Source organism: Lemur catta, chromosome 17 (genome assembly GCF_020740605.2).
Source record: "Lemur catta isolate mLemCat1 chromosome 17, mLemCat1.pri, whole genome shotgun sequence".
Taxonomy (NCBI): Eukaryota; Metazoa; Chordata; class Mammalia; order Primates; family Lemuridae; genus Lemur; species Lemur catta.
In genome coordinates this window covers 47,195,937-47,215,692 of record NC_059144.1, presented here as the reverse complement: position 1 = coordinate 47,215,692, position 19,756 = coordinate 47,195,937, and the positions used below count along the sequence as shown (strand labels likewise).

Here is a 19,756-nt window from a genome sequence, read left to right as displayed (position 1 = left end):
GATAAAGTTTAAGCATTGTCTAACCATGAATGGATTTTGTCATGCCAAATGGGCATCTTATTTGAATATGACTCAAATTGTCCTTATTTTTAGAAAATTAGAATGACTAATGGCTCTGAGTGCTATTTGTCCCAGCAGTTAGGCCTTTTGTATTTCTTAAGCTTTATCTGACTATTGGTTGCTAAGAAATGCTAAACTAAAGGAAGTCTTTTGGATTAGAACAATTCTAGTCATTAGTTTCTCTCACCTATGATCTTTGTAGGCTAATCTTGATTTTCCTTTCTCTTTCTACTTCTCTGTGATTGCTATTCTAGAAGAAAAGCACATTGCTGTACAGCAGACACTATGACGTTATCTCCCCCCACAAAGATGAGTCAGATGAATTAGTGGTGGGGTTGTTAGTACTGACAGCTACTCTATAGCCGTCCACTTCCCCGCATTCATAATGAATGGTGAGCAGCTTCAGAAAGTTTCGGAAATTTTAGGCCTGAGAATTTGATCATTTTAACTGAAAATAGAAAAATAAGCCTTCCATATAGCTCCCATATTTATTTAAAATATTCATATGAATATGACACAACGCTTTTAAAAAGGCCCAAGTGGATGTTTTGAGTCTTTACTCATTTACTCTCTTTGTAAATGAGTCACCGTTTACAGTGCTGCAGCAATTATATATTTGTGTTAAATTTAATGTGGTATATTGGAGCTAGAGCCGCTCTTTTGTTTAATGCTTTGCCTTAGAAATAATTGGGATGCGTGGATTGTGGGGGAGTGCATTTATGAAAGAATTATTTATAATGTATACATTCTGGCTAGAATTTAAATAAGCACAACCCATAGGTCTGGCATATAAGCCATTAGTTGTAATGGCTTTTGGACGCTGGCCCAGCATGCAGACTTCTTGCTCCCTCCTCGATTTATATATGGCTTGTTATAATAGAGTTGTCATTCTCTCTTCTTTTTATGTTTTTATATTGCTGTATAGCTTATTAGCTTTTTAAGCCTGTCTGTAGCATAAATACTCTAAATGGGAAATGATTTTTAAACTGCATTTGTCTAATTTCCTTGATGAAGTATTTTAGTAAGAAAAACTAGAAACTATCAGTATATACTATATAAGATGCTTGGCTTATTCTTAATATAATTCTTTTTTTTTTTTTTTATTTTTTACTGCTGCAGAGCCCACAGTGCGGACTGAGCTGATGGAACAGATTCCTGCTATTGCTGGTTTTTTACAAGAAAACAGATCAGATTTTCCAGCGGAGTTCTCTGAATATCTCATACCTATTGTAGTGAGGTACCTCACAGATCCAAACAATCAGGTTTGAAAAATTGTAACCTTCAGATCTCTTTAGCAGTTCTGTTTAGTCTTATTTTAGCCGATTTACGTAATTCCAAAAACAGCTTCTTAAGAGTTAAGTGATGCAAGAACAAAAGGTCTGTTTGTGCCCAGTTCCTCTAATCATGTAGGAAGATAGACAGCACTCATTCTTATCATGAGCTATTTCTGTTTTCCTTTAACTTTTTATTATGGAAATTTTCAAACACACGTAGCAGTAGAGAGAATATTAAAATGAATGCCCATGTGCCCTTCTCTCAGCTTCAACCATCATTAACATTTGACCAATCGTTTTATATTTATCTTACCCAGATAACACCCAACCCAGATCAAAGCAATTCCCAGACACCATATCATTTCAACTGTAAATACTTTTTGTCTAAGACTGAAGATTCTTTTTAAAAAAGATAATGACAGTATCATTATTGCAAGTGTAAAAATTATCAATAGTTATTTAATATCATCTAATATCTAGTCATTGGTCAAATTTTCCTGTTTTCTCATAAATGTGTTTTTTGCAGATGGTCTCTTCCAACCAGGATACAAACAAGGTCCACACATTGAATTTGGTTGATAAGTCTTTTAAATATCTTTAAATTTATGATAGTTATCCCTCCCTTTTTTCCTCTCTGCTATTTGTTAGCAAACCAGGCCATTAGTTTTATAGAATTTCCGACATTTGAGATCTGGCTGATTGTATCTCTATAGTGTTAAGATGTTCCTCTGTTCCAGGTATTTCCTATAAACTAGTAGTTGAAGTCTAGAGGGTCGATCGGACTCATATTTTCTGTTTTATCGAGAATACTTTTTAAATGGTGCTGTGTTTTCCTGATGTATCAAATCTTTTCCTTATGTTGAGTTTGGTCACAGGATTCAGGTGTTGTCAGCCTTACCCTTTCATATAAAATTACCCTGTCAACCTATGAGCAACTGTTGGTGATCATTGCCTAAATCCAGTGTTTCATTAGAGGCTGTAAAATTGACACCATAATTGCATCATTTCTTTCTAGTTTAATAGCTGGAATTCTTCTTTAAAGAACTTCCCCTATCAACTGTTTGTTAGCCCTGAAAACCTATTTCTGTAGGAAAGACAGAATAAATGCTTTATTTTATCCCTTTATTTACCAGTTTCCACAATAATTAGTTGGTGTTCTAATAATCTACAAAGGTTCTCAATTAGGTTTTAAAAATGTGTTTTGAGGCCGGGCGCGGTGGCTCACGCCTGTAATCCTAGGACTCTGGGAGGCCGAGGCGGGTGGATCTCTTGAGGTCAGGAGTTCGAGACCAGCCTGAGCAGGAGTGAGACCCTGTCTGTACTAAGAATAGAAAGAAATTATCTGGCCAACTAAAAATATATATAGAAAAAATTAGCCGGGCATGGTGGCGCATGCCTGTAGTCCCAGCTACTCGGAAGGCTGAGGCAGGAGGATTGCTTGAGCCCAGGAGTCTGAGGTTGCTGTGAGCTAGGCTGATGCCACGGCACTCACTCTAGCCTGGGCAACAAAGCGAGACTCTGTCTCAAAAAAAAAAAAAAAAAAAAAATGTGTTTTGAGTATTATTACAAACTCCTGAATTTTAACATAGTAGATATGTTTCAACCCATTGTAGTTATTCTTTTTAATGATCAAGTTGTCTCAGCTTTGACCAGTGGGAGCCCTTCTAGTTGGCTCCAGGATCTTTTTGACATGACTCAGTAGATTATAGTAGCACACCTCTACCGGAAACTGACCATCTCTCCAAGGAGCCATAGTTCCTTTACATGGGAAATGACAGCAAGTAACCAGAGTGTGGGTCCTGGGGGTTCTCATTGCTATGAGGTCGATCATTGCTTCTAGTAACAGAGCAGTTTTTTTTTCTAAATAAAAATTCCTCATGAATTTACACTGGTATTTCCAACTCAAATTTAGGATTATAGGGCTTTTACTTAATTTTGATTTTATCTTTTTTTTTTTTTTTTTACTTAAATGGTATAAATCTTGCTTCTTAAGGGCCTTAACGTGTATGTATATCCAAATTAATATGATCAGAATTATAACTAACAACATGATAGTGTTACTGAAAATAGTGTAAGATTTCTTTGCAATTCCTTCTGTTTTAGGGCCACATTGCACTAGAGATGTCCAGCCATATTCATGCTCCCTTCTCTTTGTGGTCGAGCCACCATCTTAATACATAGTTATGTTCTTTTGTTTTCATTTGTTTTTAATTTTAGGAATTGCTCTAGGTTTTACATTTTGATTTAATTTTGATTTATAATTATTTAAAATGTTTACTTGATTCCAAAGTCAGAACTCTAAAACAAAGTACATTGAGAGAAATCGGCCTTCCATCCCTATCCCCTGACCTGTTCTCTCCTTCCCTTCTAGGTAACTGTTTCTTTTAGGTTTTGGTTTATTCTTGTCTTGAAACACACACACACACACACACACACACACACACACATGTAAATAGCTCTCAGGTTATGTCCTTGTGTCTGCCACCTGTCCCTTTCTCAGATGCAAAGTGCCATCCCCTTCCTGCTGCACTGCGCCTGCCTTTTCCTCAGTGAGTGCCCTGGAGCCTGGGCCGTCCCTGCTCCCTTCCTTGCTCTATCAGTCGGGACAGAGCAGAGTTTATGGATGGACATTTGACTTATTTCTAGTCCTTTGCCACTTTAAAATTGCTGCAGCAAATAGCCTTGCATCATTTCTGTTTGTGCCAGTGTATTCTGAGGATGGCTTTCCACAAAGGGCAAATGTATTTAATTTTTAATGATATATCATTTTTTCATTATTGTTTGTAAGAAATTTTAAAAATTTAGCTTGTACTTCTCCCTTGATCCAAGCATTTTTAAAAGAGCAAACACTGATTTTTAACTGTTAAACAGTGTGACAGGATTAAATGGAGTTTTCAAATAAGGAAAAAAGTCATCCTATTTCCACTCTCCTAACATCGGTATTTTGATTATTTTTGCATTTTCCTCTCTAGGTGCTTACATTTTTTTCCACATAGGTCTAATGATAATGTGATATGATTTCCCCCATTCACTCATTTATTCTGACAGTGTCTGAGTGTCCGTTATGAGCCCAGCACAGTGGTTTGCGCCTGGGGATAGAGAGATGAGCAGGACAGATTTTCTACCCTCAGGAAGCTCATCTACGTGTCATAGACATTTTTCTGTGTTTCTTCATAATCTTCATATTTTTAATTTTATTGAATGCTTAGATTTCTTTCAGCTTTTTTGTACTGTAGATGCAGTGAGCCTTGTAAAGGATGCAATTCTGTTCTTTTACTGACTTTTCTTTTTCCTTTGGATCCATTCTTCAAAATAAGATTATATTGGGTTGGCAGATTTGTCATTTTCTTGATCTTTGTCGTATAGCGTTGCTATATATTCTGTTCCAGAAAGATGGAGGCAGGAAGTGTGGTTTTGACCCCAGGATCTAGTTGGTGCCTGACACCCAGTGTGTATTTGCCAAGGAGTTGTATCCAGGGCCAAGAGCAAGCACTCCCACCATCAGCCCAAGCTGCGCCTGTACCCCAACACCTACCCATTCACCCTACCCGCCCCCTGCACCCACACCCATAGTCTCTCCCTGCCACCTGCTGCCTCCAGAACTGCCACACCTCCCCCTCCCAAAGGTGGAAGCCCACCTCTGATCCCAGCTTGCCCCGCTTTCTTTGCTCCCTATCTCCTGGGCCTTTCTACCCTGCAGGTGACTGACTCCACAGCCACCGGCCTCCACCTGCTTTTACTTCCTGCTACTCCTCAGCTGTTCCCTCTTTCATCCCACCCTTCCTAGCCTGTTCCTGCCATCACCCTCCATTTTTTTGTCTTTTTGACAGTGCTTCCACCATGCTGGCCCTGCCTGGCCAGCCCAACCCCCCAGCCTCCTCCACTGCTGGTTCCTGAGCTCGGTGGAGCCAGTCCCATCATACATTGCACTGTGGTTGCTGAGCTCGGCGGAGCCAGTCCCATCGTGCATTGCACTGTGGTTGCTGAGCTCGGTGGAGCCAGTCCCATCGTGCATTGCACTGTGGTTGCTGAGCTCGGTGGAGCCAGTCCCATCGTGCATTGCACTGTGGTTACTGAGCTCGGTGGAGCCAGTCCCATCATGCATTGCCCTGACAGTTGCTGAACTCGGTGGAGCCAGTCTCATCATGCACTGATTGGTGCCATTGCAAATTTATGGCTTCCAGGTGCTGCTGGATTTGCAGCACTGCTTGGCAATCCTTCCGTTTGTCCTTCATCAGCTGCTTTTCACATTATCTTTGGCAGCAATTTTAGACCTTTGCCACTTTCATCAGGCTCCCTTACCTCTCCCTGTCTCACACCAAGCAGGTGACCTTGCCTTTTACATCACAGAGAAAATAGAGGCCTTCAATCTTCATCCCCTATCGCAATGAAGGGAACCACCATCCACTTCATTCAATTCCCCAGAGCTGCCACCTGGGAACCGTCGAAATCCTTCCCTCTTACCTTCTACATCCAGCTGGACCCAAGCTATGTCTGTTTTGTTTCCATCATAAATACATAACCCCTTGAGTTGCCCCTCCAGTGCCCTCCCCTATACACACGTGCTGAAGTTCTGTCTCACAGGCCCTTTAAAGCCCTGAAACACAGCTCAGAGTCCTCATGGGCCTCCTGTCTGTTCCACTTCGACTCTACAGGTGTCTGCGCATCCCCTCTGCTCTGCTCTGCTCATCCTGACCTCCTTGCTCTTCCCAAATGCCTTCTCCCCTTTTACTTCTGTCAGTCTCTGTCTCCCTTTAACAATCTCTCTCTCTCTCTCTCTCTCTCTCTCTCTCTCTCTCTCTCTCTCTCATCTCCATTTGTCTCTGTGGTCCCATCTGCTTGTCTCAGAGTTTGCTTACTTTTCCAGCTCTCTCAATGGCTTTTCTCTTTCAATTATAATCATGCCTCAGTCTCCCCTATCTCTCTGTTCCCTGGCCTTGACCCAGAACTGGCCACCCACTCCTTTCCCTACTGCCAAGCTTCTTGAGAGAAGAACCTCTATAGCCCCTACCTCTGGGCTCCCGCTCGGGCACCAGTTCCTTGGGCTGCAGCTGATGCTCTGGAAGCGGGTTGACAGGCCTCTTGCCATGACTCGATGAATCTTCTCATTGTATAATCCAATGCTTTTGTTTTTTTAAAAAATAGTTCTGATTTTTAAAATACCATGAAATATTTTCATCACTCAAGAGAGGATTGTATAATAAACACCCATATACCTACCATTCATATTCAACAAATGTTAGCATTTTACACATTTGCTTCATACCCATTTATTTTTTATTTAGAGGTTACAGATATGGTTACAACTCCCCTGTACCGCCCCTCCATCCCATCCTTCTCCCTCCCTCCCTTTGCATGGGAAACTGCCATCCTGAGCTCGGCATGTTACCTTCCCATCTGGGTTTTCATAGTCACGCCACTTGTGTATGTGGCCCTGAATAAGACAGTGTCTTGTTTTGGGTGCTGCAAAACCTTACATAGTTGGCATCAGATTATACATTCTATTCTGCTGATTGCTTTTATTTCTTTGTGTTTTAGATCCATCCACATTGATCTGGATAGCTCCTGGTCATGCATTTTAACTCTTTTATATCATTGCATTCATATTTCTTCCACAGTTTATTTATCTATTCAGTGACTTTTCATTTTTCCTTTGCTTGATCCATTTGCATCATTTTTTACTCTTGACCACTTTTGGGCGTTTAAACAAATCTTTTTCACTGGATCCCACTAGGTAGTTAACATTGCTCCAGCCCTGACAGTGGGATGAAAAGGTAACAGGACACAGCCCTTGCTCCTCCTGGAGTTCTGGTTTGGGAATCCTCTAAGCACTTCCTTCCCTTGGCTTCTGATAATAGTGGGTTTTTTGTTTGTTGGCTTGTTTCTGTTTTTTTGAGGCAGGGTATTGCTTCGTTGCCGAGGCCAGAGTGCAGTGGTGTCATCGAAGCTCGCTGCAACCTCCAACTCCTGGGCTCAAGTGATCCTCCTGCCTCAGTCTCTCGGGTAGCTGGGAGTACAGGCACATGCTACGACACCTGATTCATTTTTCTATTTTTTGTAGAGATAGGGTCTCACTTGTTGCCCAGGCTGGTCCTGAACTCCTGGCCTCAAGTAATCCTCCCACCTCAGCCTCCCAAAGTGCTGGGACTATAAGCATAAGCTACCACACCCAGCCTAATAATGGTTTTAGTAATAGTAATAGGCAACATTCATTTGGGGCATTCTGCGTCCTAAACCTTGTTCTAAGCCCTTTACGTATATTAAGTCCTTTTATCCCCACAGCCCTGTGAGATGGGTACTATTATCCAGTTTTACGTATAAAGAAACTGAGGCTCAGAGAGGCCAAGGCCCTTGCCCAAGATGACTCAGCTAATAATATGCAGAACCCAGACTGGGGCGCAGCATTCAGATTCCACAGCAGAACGCATAAGCGCTGCAGTGTCGCCTCTTAAGCTCCCAGGTGTCCTCCCCTACCTCTTCCCTCACTTCCTGTCTGTGTCTCCCTCTGTCTCCATCACTAGCCCTTGGTCCTTTCTAACCCCTCAGGGCTCGTGTTCTCCAGGGTATTGTCTTTAGTCTTCTTTTTCTTGCAGTATTAGGGTTCCCTCTATGGTCTCATCTGCCAGGTTCCCGGGGAGAATCTACGTGCAGGTGAGCACCAGGCTGCGGTCTCGTGCCCAGGTCTCGGGAGCTTGTGAGTCCCTGCCCCCAACCACGTATCCCACTGGAGGGCTCTACCTAGAGGTCGGGGGAACGGTGCGGCGCTCTGACTCTAGCACCCAGCCCTGTTCTCTCTGCCTTCGGTCCCGGTCCTCCTTCTGTTTTTCTCTATTTCAGTAACTGGGGGCCTAGGTAAAGATGACAGAGTCATCTTTGGTTTCTGTGATCATCCCGGGTGGCCACTCAGCCATTTGTGGCAGCATCTCCCAAACCTCCCCACTCCTTCCTGTCCCTGAGTCACACCTCATTAGAGCTTGGAGCATCTCCACCCACGAGCCCCTCACCTGCTGTCTGAGCTTTTGGAATCACTTTAGGTTTCCAAACTCACCCTCACTGAAACCAAGTATGCTCTTGTCACTCTTCAGATTTTCAATGCTTGGTGGCTCCCATTGCTCCTAGAATGGTCACCACAGGTCATAGTGGGCCATTGAAAACTTACCCCATCTGACCTCAGCTTGCCCTTGGCCTCTGCTCTATAATTCCACCGGGGCTGCCCTGTTCCTGCTGTTGAGAATTGTCACACTCCTCCAGAGTGTTGGCCCCAGAGCGCATCACTGTACCTTGGAACGTGCTGTTCCCTGAGCCTGGAAGGCCCTTCTTCTCCCCTCCCCTTGCTCAGTGGGTGCATTTTCCGGGGCTGCTGTAACAAAGCGCCACATGCGTGAGACTCACAGCAACAGATGTTTTCTCTTGACGGCCTCGCTCTGGAGGCCGTGAGTTCAATCAACACCAGGGTGTTATCGGGGTGGCACTCCCTCTAGAGGCTCTGGGGGAGGATCCTTCCTTGCCTCTTCCGGCTTCTGGAGGTTGCTGGCTGCTTTGGCTTGGTGGCCACAGCAGTGGAGTCTGCATCTGACTTCGCATGGCCTCACTTCTCTCTTCTCAGTGTTTTGTCCGCTTGTCTTTCTCTCATAAGGACATTTGCAATTGCATTTAGGGCCCACCTGGCTAATCCCAGATAATCTCAGGAACTTTAACTTAATCACATCTGCGAAGACCCTTTTCCAAAGAAGGTCACATTCACAGATTCCAGGGATTTGATGCAGACGTGTCTTTTAGGGGGCTGCTGTTCAACGCACTACCCGTAGCAGACTCCTACCTGTGTTCTGACATCTGGCCCTGTGTGCATTGCTCAGGCCGTCCCCTTCTTGCCTGGTGCGACCTCCCCATCCCTGCTAGGCTCTGTGCATCCTCAGTGCATCAGCTGGGATGGTGTGGTGCAGCAAGGCACCTGTGGGCTTGTCTCTCCTTGTCTGTGGTCCTCTCATGTTCTCAGTCCCCGACACATGCTGGACATGCAGTCAGAGTTTGACACCTTGGAGCTATCGGGGACTTTTGCTTCTTGTAGTCAGACCCCAAGTCCTGTCACTGTGCCTGGGTAATATTGCTGGAGCATCACCTTTCCTCATTGCTGGCAGCCAGCCCAGGCCTCCTCCTCCCACCTGGATTGTTGCAATAGCTACCTTGCTGCCCTTTCTGCTCTCAGTCTTTCATCACTTCCAGTTGACTCAGAATACCACTGTCAGGATGAGCTTTCTAAAATACTGTTTTCATCTGTCACTTGGGCGGAAGCGTTAATGTCATATTGCTTCTGAGGCTTTAGTCTCACAGGCTTGCCCTCTTTTGTAACCTGCTGTCAACTGATCATTTGCAACTCTGTCCACATACTTCTGGCTCCCACACCTATTTTCCTACTCTTCAATCCCTGCAATTAGTTGCATATTTCCTTGCTTTATCTATAAATTGAAATTTTATGTGCTTTCATTTTTCCCAAAAATGTCTCCCAAGCTTCTCTGGATCCCTCTGAGCTCTAATGTTCACTCACTCCATGCAGACTGCAAAGATTAAGACCTCTTCAACCTCTATCTTCTGTAGGCTGCAAAGTCTTCACTTCCTGTGAGAGTGTCCCACCTTGTCAGTGGCTCTTCCTTGGTTCCCTTCCCTGTGACATTCTTTTGTACCTGCCATAATTCATGCTTCAGGTGTGGCATGCCAGGGTTTACAAAGTAGTAGGAGGACGGTGCAGTGTTTTCCAATTCCCGTGCCTACAGCGGAGAAAATGCATTAAGTCGTCCACTTGTTCAACAAATCCTAGTAGAACGCAACATTTTGTGTTGCATGCTGCCAGGTCCTGAGAGTACGATGGAGGACAAGGGACAAATCAGATGTGGTATCTGCCTTCTGAGTTCACTCTGCAACAGGTGGACAGGCAGCAATTATGGAATCATACAGAAAAAAGAAATACATGTATACCTAAGTATGTACGTCTATGCAGAAGTCTGGAGTAGAGCTATTTAAGTGTTGACTGGGGACCTGGTTGGACGGGGTCCAGGAAACGCAATGGCTTTGGGCTGGGGGTGGAGGAGTGGTGGGGGCAGTCAAGGTGGAGGGAGTGGCACATTCAAAAGCCTTGGGAAGGAAGGGCAGCAGAGAGCAGGAAGACTCAGTGGTCCCTGCATGCAGAAAGCAGGGAAGGGAGGCAGGGGCCAGCTTTGCTTAGGGAGTTTGGTCTCGATCCTGAGAACACTTCTACTCATTTTGTGTTTCCCCTTTTGCCTTTTTTTCTCCTAGGTTAGAAAATCAAGTCAGGAAGTGCTCTTGATTCTTCTGGAACAAGACCTAATTTTCCAGCATGATATTGAAAGCAAAGTGTGTCCGATTCTGCTAGAGCTCTCTGCTGCAGACAGTGATGATGAATATAAAGTGGAAGCCGTGAGTGTAAGTGTGTCGAGGGAATGGCTGCCCAGCATCTGTGGGCACTGTCCCATAAGTTGACTTCCGCAAGACTTGAAGTATTACACTCTTTCAATTTTGGCCAGTAACGTTCCCATGAACAAGATAGCCGGTGACTCGACTCCTAGGTCAGAGAAAGCTCACAGCTCAGCTCTGAGTGTGTTTTGGAGTGATCATCCTTGTAACACCAATTGTTTTAAGAAGGCACGGCTTAGAAAATCAGAGTGATCTGGGCATAGCTGAGGCAGCTGGCTTAGACTTCTGCTGGCAAGATGCTGAGATTTATATGTAAATCCTTGCACATACTTGGACCATGGGCCTTGTTTCTCAAAGTAAGGAACCTCATGTGGTATGTGAGATAATTTTAGGTGGTGCTTGAACAGTTAAGAAAAAACTTTAATAGATATATATGTGTCTATTTTATAGATTAGGAGAAGACCACAGTAGGTGTGTAAACAACAAGAAGAGTCACTGTGAGGAATATAGACATGGCCACAGTGTTTATAGCAGTTTGGGAATTGCTCTGTTAATGTGTCTGTGCTCATGTCACTTAAAGATGTGCAATGAGAGGAATAGTATAAATGCTCCGTGACTTCTAGTTAATAGTACGGTGTCCTTGGGTTTGTAAGATTCTGTACCCATTGTTAAATGATTGTACAATTGGGACTTTCTACTGGCTTCTGGAGCCATGGTTGATGAGCTAGTGCTGGTTTTTACCAAGATGCCCCAGCCTGTCCTTGTGCCTTTTCCTTTGTGGCTGTGGGGGAGGTCGTCCCAGGCCATCGTGTTTTCTTTGGCTGCTGCTCCTCCACTGACCCGTGCAAATGATGCTGTGTGGCATGACCCTTTGTGTTTGCATTGCAAGCAAATAGCTCTGGGATTATTCTAGCATTTTAGGACAAATTTGTACACAAAGGCTTTAAAAAATCATAAGCATTAATTATGAGTACAATAAAAGATAAAGAAGATAGTTGTTTTCTTGTTTGGAAGAGAACAATGTTAGAAAAAGAAATTCTTTTTTAAAATGCAGAAACATTATATGCCATGGAGCTAAAAAATTGTATTAAAGCATCAGAACATTCGGCAATTATTCTTCATTTATGTAAAAGTTTTCTTAAACTACGCGTTAAAGGTCTGGCTTTTTAAACTAATTTAATTTTTTGCATATCCCGTATGTTTATAAGATGAATCAGGCTGAAGAATAATTGATTATTAAAATTCAAATTCTCCAGGGTTCTTTTATAAATTTCAAGTTTCTCTATAAGAAATTAAATTTATTTTGCAAAATGAACCTGGATAATATCATTTAGTTGGGGTATCTGGCAGTTGAGTATTGAACTTTACCAACTAGATCTTCTTTTTCATTTGGAAGTTGGTTAGGCGAGTTTCCAAGGTTACGACTGACAACCAAATATCTTATCCCTAAAGACTGATAATACCATGAAAAATAATGCTAAAGGCGTTTTTGCATGATTTTTATTTTGTTTTGTTTCCAAACACTCCATTCTTGTCAGCAATAGCCTCCTTCTTTTTTTTTTTTTTTTTGGTAGAAATGTTTGGAAAATATAACAAGCCTCCAAAAAGCTATTCTCACATATCACTTGCAAAGCAAATTAGTTCCCATAAATTGTATTTTTCATTCAAAGTGTGATGTTGATATCATTACTCAAATGTATAAGCTTTCAAATGTGGCTGCAAGAACAGAAGTGGTCTTGAACCCTCACCCCCTGTGGCCCAGGCCAAGCACATGTCTGTGTTCTCTGTCATGTTTCTGGGGGATCTCTGTTTCTCTTCTCATGGACCCCGATGGGAGCAGAATGTGGGGTGTCTTATCTGGCCCATAGGTGCTTTGGTCCAATTCCTTCCCCAGAGCGTGGAGGCCAAGGTGCCTTAGAGGGGACTTGCCCCATGGGCACCTGAGACTGGTGGAGCACAGACAGAAGTATCTTCTTTTTAGCTAGGAAATGACAATGTGGTTGGAGTGTGGGTTTCATTATTCAAGGAAGAGAAGGCCACGTGTGTTCTCTGTAGAGCTCCCTGAGGAGGGCAGGGTTCTGATTTAGCTGGTCTGTGAGTGAGTCCGCAAATATTGCGGGCACCAATGTGTGTTTGTTAGGTCATTAAGGGAGTTGTCAGCTTGAAGGGTGATATATGAGGAAAGAAGCAAATTGGGCTGGTCCGATGTCCTCTGTGTTTTTGGGCTCTCTTTGCAGCCATATGGTATGAATGTTGTTACATCTGTATATACATAAACACACACCTTACTCAGAACAGTGCTGTTTTGAAGGAATTGCTTTTTACTCCCAAAGAAACTACATTTCTGCATGGCCAAAATGTATGTCTGTCTGATTGATTTTTCATTCTCATTGGAACTTGCAGTCATTTGATTCTGATGCTTACAGCCTCTAGTGCATGCATGATTAGGAAAACCAAAGATAGCCAACTACACATCTTGGGCATTTGAAAATTGAGTTATGCAGGACAACTTACATGTTGGGACATGGGTACACGGTTCCTGTTTTCTCACATATATATGCATTTTTCTTTGTGAAGGCTGTAGATACCCCAAGCAACGTTAGTAACTCTCTCCTTTATGCAGTCAGAAGGGTTGGTTTGTATCTATCCTCTATCACTTAGTGACTGAGCTGTGAAGTTCTGTTTGTTTATTTCTCCCTCAAGATGGTGAGCTTCTTAAATACAGAGCTATGGCATCTTTGCACCATCAGCACACAGCACAGTGCCAGGCCCAGAGTTGGTACTAAATAAATGTTAGTTGTTGGATGAATGAATCGGTAAAAACTGCAAGAGCTGTATCTTGTAATTATATCTAGACAGGATAAACAGGCCACCGGAGACCAATTATAATTCCTCTTGCTAGCAGGGAGGCCATTAGCATTCTGAGATTATAACTAATTGTCAGAAGCCTATTTTTCTCTCTCAACACGTTTTCACATTAAGGCTTCCTCATTTTTTGTCATCATTCCTATTTTTAAGCTCATTTTTATTTGTGCATTTATTTAAGAAGAATGTTGTAGTTATGTGCTATGAAGAATACTTGGCTCCAAGCAACTAAATGAAGATCTTCATTCCATACAGGTGGTTCCCAGAGCCACGGGAATATCAGTTCTTGTCACTTGGTGTGCTGACTCTTAATGATTCTGGATTTGTTTTATACTGTGTAGTAATAAGGTCATGTGGGTGTGGCAGATGGAGGGGGTGGATGGAGATAGTGGGAACGCTTTAGTTGCCTTGTTACCCTGGAGACAGAAGCCTCACATCCTCATTTATCGTGGCTGTCATTTTGTATAACTCTGCTAAGCATCATATCAGAAAGATGTGTCCTCTAAGTTCTGAAGACACAAGCCTTTTCCTTATTTGTGTTATGAGCCAGTTTCCCCTTCCCCTTACCCCAACTGGTTTTCTTTCCCCTCTTTGTCTGCTTATGTGCAGATTCCAAATAGAATGATGGGTGGATTGCTAACCCTGGACCTCCTTCTACTATAGAACAGCAGTGCTGTGTGTATAGTGAGAATACAGACTGCAGAGACAGGAAGTCCTCCCTCCTTCCTTCCGTCCTTCCAGTCGTTCCCTGTAACCCCTCCTTGCCTCCATTCCTTCCCTCCCTCACTCCCTTCCATCCTTCTTTCTTCCCTTTTTCTTTTTTTGGGGCAGTGGGAGAATTCTTTTAAATTTTTGTTTTTGGTAACTTTTTGTTTTAATTTCTAACTTGCAGAATAGTTGCAAGAATAGTAATATAAACTCCTATGTACCCTTTAGGCAGCTTCTCTAGTAGTTTATATTTAGCTCCATTCGCTTGATTATGTTCTCTTCCTCCCCTGCCCAGATGTATACATAGGTACTGTTATATATGTTTTCTGAGCTGTTTGAGATTAAGTTGGAGACATTGTGTGCCTTTATATCTAAATGCTTCAGTGCATGTATCCTAAAAACAAGGGAATTCTCTTTTACATACCATAGTACAATGATCAAAATCAGCAAATTTAACACTCATACAAGTGCTAATGTCTTATCCACAGCTCATATTCAGATGTTGTCATTCGCCGAGGATATAATCTGGTATCGCTCATTGCACTAAGTTGTCCATCTCTTTGGTTCCGTTAATGTCTTTGACAGTAACCATATCTTACAGTCTACTGTGATATCAGTATAACCACTCTGGCATTTTTATGTTTACTGTTTATTATAGTACTTTTATTTATATTCTTTGACTGTCAACCTATATGTTTTTATATTTAAAGTGCTTCTTTTAGCCTATAGGTGGGTCCTGCTTTTATATCCAGTCTGATAATTTCTGCCTTTTAATTGATGTGTTGAGTTTCTTTATATTTAATGTAATTATTGATGTGTTTGGAATTATTTTTGCCATTTCTCTGTTTTCTATTTGTCTCATCTGCTTTTGTAATTCTGTTAATTCTTTCCTGCTTTCTTTTGGTCTAATTAAATATTTTTTGTATTGCATTTTAATTCCTCTGTTGAGAATTTTCAAAAAATATGGCATCTTGCAACAGTGTGGTTCCATTCACTTACTTTCATCCTTTGCACTGTCGTTTTCGTATATGTTACATTATAAACCTGGAAACACAGTATTATCCTTTTTGATTTAAAGAGTTATATCTTTTGAAGTAATTAATACAAGAGAAAAAATAACCTTTTATTTTCCCATTTTTACCATTTTTGGTGATTTTCATTCCTTTTTTTCCTAGACCTGTGTAATCACCTGGTATCCTTTTCCTTAAATCTGAAAAACTTTAGTACTTTTTTGTTGTTCAGGTAAGCTGATGATGAAATTTCTCAGTTTTTTTTAATCTAAAAATGTCTTTATTTTGCCATCATTTTTGAATGATAGTTTTCTGGATATAGAATTGTGGGTTGACAAATTTTTTTGTTTTTTATTTTCTTCTTTTAGTACTTTAATGATGACATTTTGTTGTCTTTTGGTCTTCCTTGTTTCTCATGAGAAGTCAGCTGTCATTTATATCATACTCCTGTATCTAAAGTCACTTTTTTGTCTTCAGCTGCACTTGAAATGCTTCTCTTTGTCTTTGGATTTTAGCAGAGTGAGTATTTATCCTGCTTTGTGTTCGTTGAACTTCTTGGATTTGTGTGTTGATGCCCTTCACCTAATTTGAGAAGTTTTTGGATATTGTTCCTTTAAATGCTTTTTTTTCTGTGTTATTCTTTTGTTCTCTTTTCAGTCTTTGACTTAGATTACACAAAGTTGGGACTCCTGATACTGTCTTATAGATCTTTTGAGGCTCTGTTGTTCATTTTTCTTCAATCATTTTTCTCTTCAGTTTTTAAATTGGATAATTTTTATTACTGTCTTTAAGTTCATTAACTTTTTTTGACATCTCCAATCTGCTTTTAGGGCTATCTAATAAATTTTTTATTTCAATTATTATATTTTTTCAAGTCTGGAATTTCCATTTTGATCTTTCATAGAATCTTTATAGTTTACATATTTCCGATAGTCTGTCTCCTCTTCTTTATGCATATGTTTTCCTTTTATTCCTTGAATATATTTATAACAGCTCCTTTGAAGTCCTTGTCTGGTAGTTGCAACATTTGGATCATCTTGGTGTTGATTTCCATTGACTACTTGTATCATGGGTCACTTTTTTCCTATTAACACAAGTAGTGATTTTTGGTTAGACTTTTTGGTTAGACACTGGATATAAATGATATATTTTAAAGACTCTGGATTTTATTACATTTCTCTGAAAGTAGATTTTTTCTTAGTAGGTAGTTACCTTGATTGATTTTCAGCTCTAAACTGTCTCCCTTGTAGCGAGCATCAGCTGAAATATTTGCTCATTTTGTTTAATTTCTTTCTTTCTTTTTTTTTTTTTTGAGACAGAGTCTCGCTATGTTGCCCGGGCTAGAGTGAGTGCCATGGCATCAGCCTAGCTCACAGCAACCTCAAACTCCTGGGCTTAAGCGATCCTACTGCCTCAGCCTCCCGAGTAGCTGGGACTACAGGCATGTGCCACCATGCCCGGCTAATTTTTTTTATATATATATTTTAGTTGGCCAGATAATTTCTTTCTATTTTTAGTAGAGACGGGGTCTCACTCTTGCTGAGGCTGGTCTCAAACTCCTGACCTCGAGCAATCCACCTGCCTCGGCCTCCCAGAGTGGTAGGATTACAGGCGTGAGCCACCGTGCCCAGCCTTGTTTAATTTCTGACTGCCGCTTTTTTGTAGGTCCTCTGGGATCTCCTCCACACATATATAATTGATCAGCCAAAGATTTAAGCAATTTTATGCGTAGATTTTGGAACTTACTTGCAAATCTCTCATTACAGTTCATCTTTTCAGGGTAGCTTACCCTCCAGTTCCTGCCTTTTGATCATTTTTTGCTGCATTTAAATGGTTGTTTTTTGTTTTGTCACGATTCTGTAATTGTTACTTACAGAAGGGTTAGTGTGACTAAGCTACTGTGCTATTGCTAGAAATCTTGATTCTTTTTTGTAGTTTTCATTTCTTTGATGCGATTCCCAATCTGTTCATTCATTATGACGCTATTTTCCTTTTAGTCCTTGAGCATATTTATAATAGCTGCTTTAAATTCCTTTTAAATTCTACTAATTCCAATATCTAGATTTTCTGTGGGTTTGTTTCTATGGACTGATATTTTTCTTATATATAGGTCACGTTTTCCTATTTCTTTCTTTCCTATTTCTTTTCATGTCTATAGATTTTTTTTTTCCTATTGTATCTTGTTGATAAAACATTGTAGAAGCTCTGGATTTTGTTATTTTCCTGTGAATAGTGCTGACTTTGTTCTACAAATGAATTCAGATTCTGTTTCCCCTGTAGTAGGCAGCACCTGAAACAGCTCAGTTCTTTCATCCTTCAGTTACTGCTTTTCTCTGTGAACCTCACCATCTCCCCTATGCATCCGTAGTTCAGAGATCTGCCAAATATTAGGGTAGGAGTTAATCACAGATTTGAGGGACTTTCCTTTCTTTGGCTCCCTCCTTTCCTTCCCAGGATTTTCACCCTCACTTTCCAGCTGCCCTGGCAGCCCCAATCTCCGTTCTCTGTCTTCCTGAGCCAATAAAACTGTAGCTTTTGCTTGAGGTCTAGCTACCCTGCATACCCATGCAGAATGGGGAGTGCCTTTAGGCAAAAAGCTGCATAAATGCAAATTTTACCCAGTGTGGTTTTTTTCTTTCAAGGGTCTTCTCTGCTTTAGTTGCCGCCAGGGTTTGATTATTTCCTGGTGCCTACAAATCATTTTTTATACCTGGACCTGCTATTACAGTATGTTTCATCTCACCACTATTTGTTTTTAGTCACATTACTTAACCTCTTTCAGTGTTTCCTCATCTGGAAAAATGGGGATAAATAATACCCATGCTAGAGGGTTCTTGGGAAGGTAAAATGAGTCAATGTACAGAAATTTTGTTTATGTGTTGAGCACAAGCTGGGTACTAGGCAAATGGTAACTCTTGAGTTTCAGAAAACCCTTTTCTGAGTCAAACCGGGCCAATATTTGGCCTTCTGTTTGTCACAGAACTTGACAACACTCAAAATAAGTTGTACCTAATTTTTCCTTCTTGGATATTTTGGCAATATTTTGAATATTGACTTTTGGAACATATCTTGTTATTGGTACATGTGACTTACATGCTTTGGTATTTCAAGTGATTCTAATTTTCTTGTTATTTATAGATAATCTGCAAAATGGCTTCAATGCTGAGTAAGAGCACAGTTGAACGCCTGCTGCTCCCTCGATTCTGTGAACTGTGCGGTGACGGGAAGCCCTTTCAAGTTAGGAAGGTGAGAACATAAAAGTTTCAGAACTCCTTAAGTTAAAAAATTCCAAATTGATTTCTCTCTAAAGTTTCTGGACTTCTTCAGTAGACGTAGCCTATAGGAAAAAATGTGGCTAGCGTAAAGTGTGTAAGAAAAATACCTGAACGGTGTTGCCAATTTTTAATGCAATTAGGAAATGCATAGAGACCTAGAGATAAGATTCTGTGTGAGTAAACCTATTGGGCTCAGGACAGGATGGGAGTTGTGGGACCTTGCTGGCTTGTGGCTACATGCTGTTACCCAGGCATGCAAGGTCTTTCATGAGCTGGAGCGATTTGTTCCAGAACTCTCTTATGTTTGCTGTACCCTCCAACCCCACCCCCAGCTTCCCTTTTAGTTCCTTGTCATTGGCTGTCAAGTTCTTCCTTCTAAAGGCCGTTGCCATCACTCCCTGAACACCTTGCTGCGTAACTGGCCATCTCCCCTCTGGTCTCTCGTCATATTGCGTAGGCAAGACACGATAGGTCTCATTTACTGTGCAGAGAATGTTAAGGGTCTGTTTTGCCCTATTGCTAACCAAATGCATTATGTATCAAAATCAATTAGGAGCCAGAAAAAATCTTAGAATTTGGTGCCTTATTGTAAATCTTCTGTTTTCGATGCACTGGCGGCACCAAGCACAACGCTGTGTGGGCGATGGGCTGGGTGAGGGCTTGTTAGCTGCCTGACTAGAGGGATGATTGCTTTCAGGGCTCCTGCTTGTTAGCTTTTCTAATTTGTTAAGACAAAAAGAAAGATAATAATAGGTATGCCTTTTGCCTTTTAAAGGTGTGCGCTACAAATTTTGGTGATATTTGTCATGCTGTTGGACAAGAAGCCACTGAGAAATTTTTGGTATGTGAATTTTGTCACTTATAATTGCTGATTCACTTCACAGTGCACTTTCAAAATCACTTAAGTTTTATATTTATGAGTCTGTTACTTTGGAATGGCAGCTCAGTTTTGCATTCATCAGTTCAACGTTCTTGACTTCTGAAGTTAACATTTTCCTGAGTATTAGGCAGCTGGGCTGTGGGATGAGCTGGAAGCAGCCCCCATCCTCTTTCCTGTGGACTTTGTTGTCATCTCCTCACAGGTCACTTTCCCCCAGTTTCTTCTCACTGTCCAAGCCACCGTCTCTACCTGCTC

The 19,756-nt window shown here is 41.4% G+C and overlaps 1 protein-coding gene across 2 annotated transcripts in view; it reads left to right on the top strand.

Annotated features, from left to right (window-relative positions):
* The window catches only part of LOC123622203 (serine/threonine-protein phosphatase 4 regulatory subunit 1-like), an 80,430-nt gene that overhangs the window by 41,717 nt on the left and 18,957 nt on the right, over window positions 1-19,756 (top strand). For both annotated transcript variants that reach the window (XM_045528392.1, XM_045528393.1), the window contains exons 5-8: window positions 1,180-1,322; window positions 10,626-10,772; window positions 18,485-18,592; window positions 19,397-19,462. In XM_045528392.1, coding sequence (XP_045384348.1) covers window positions 1,180-1,322; window positions 10,626-10,772; window positions 18,485-18,592; window positions 19,397-19,462 — 464 coding nt within the window. The remainder of the gene's footprint in view (window positions 1-1,179; window positions 1,323-10,625; window positions 10,773-18,484; window positions 18,593-19,396; window positions 19,463-19,756) is intronic.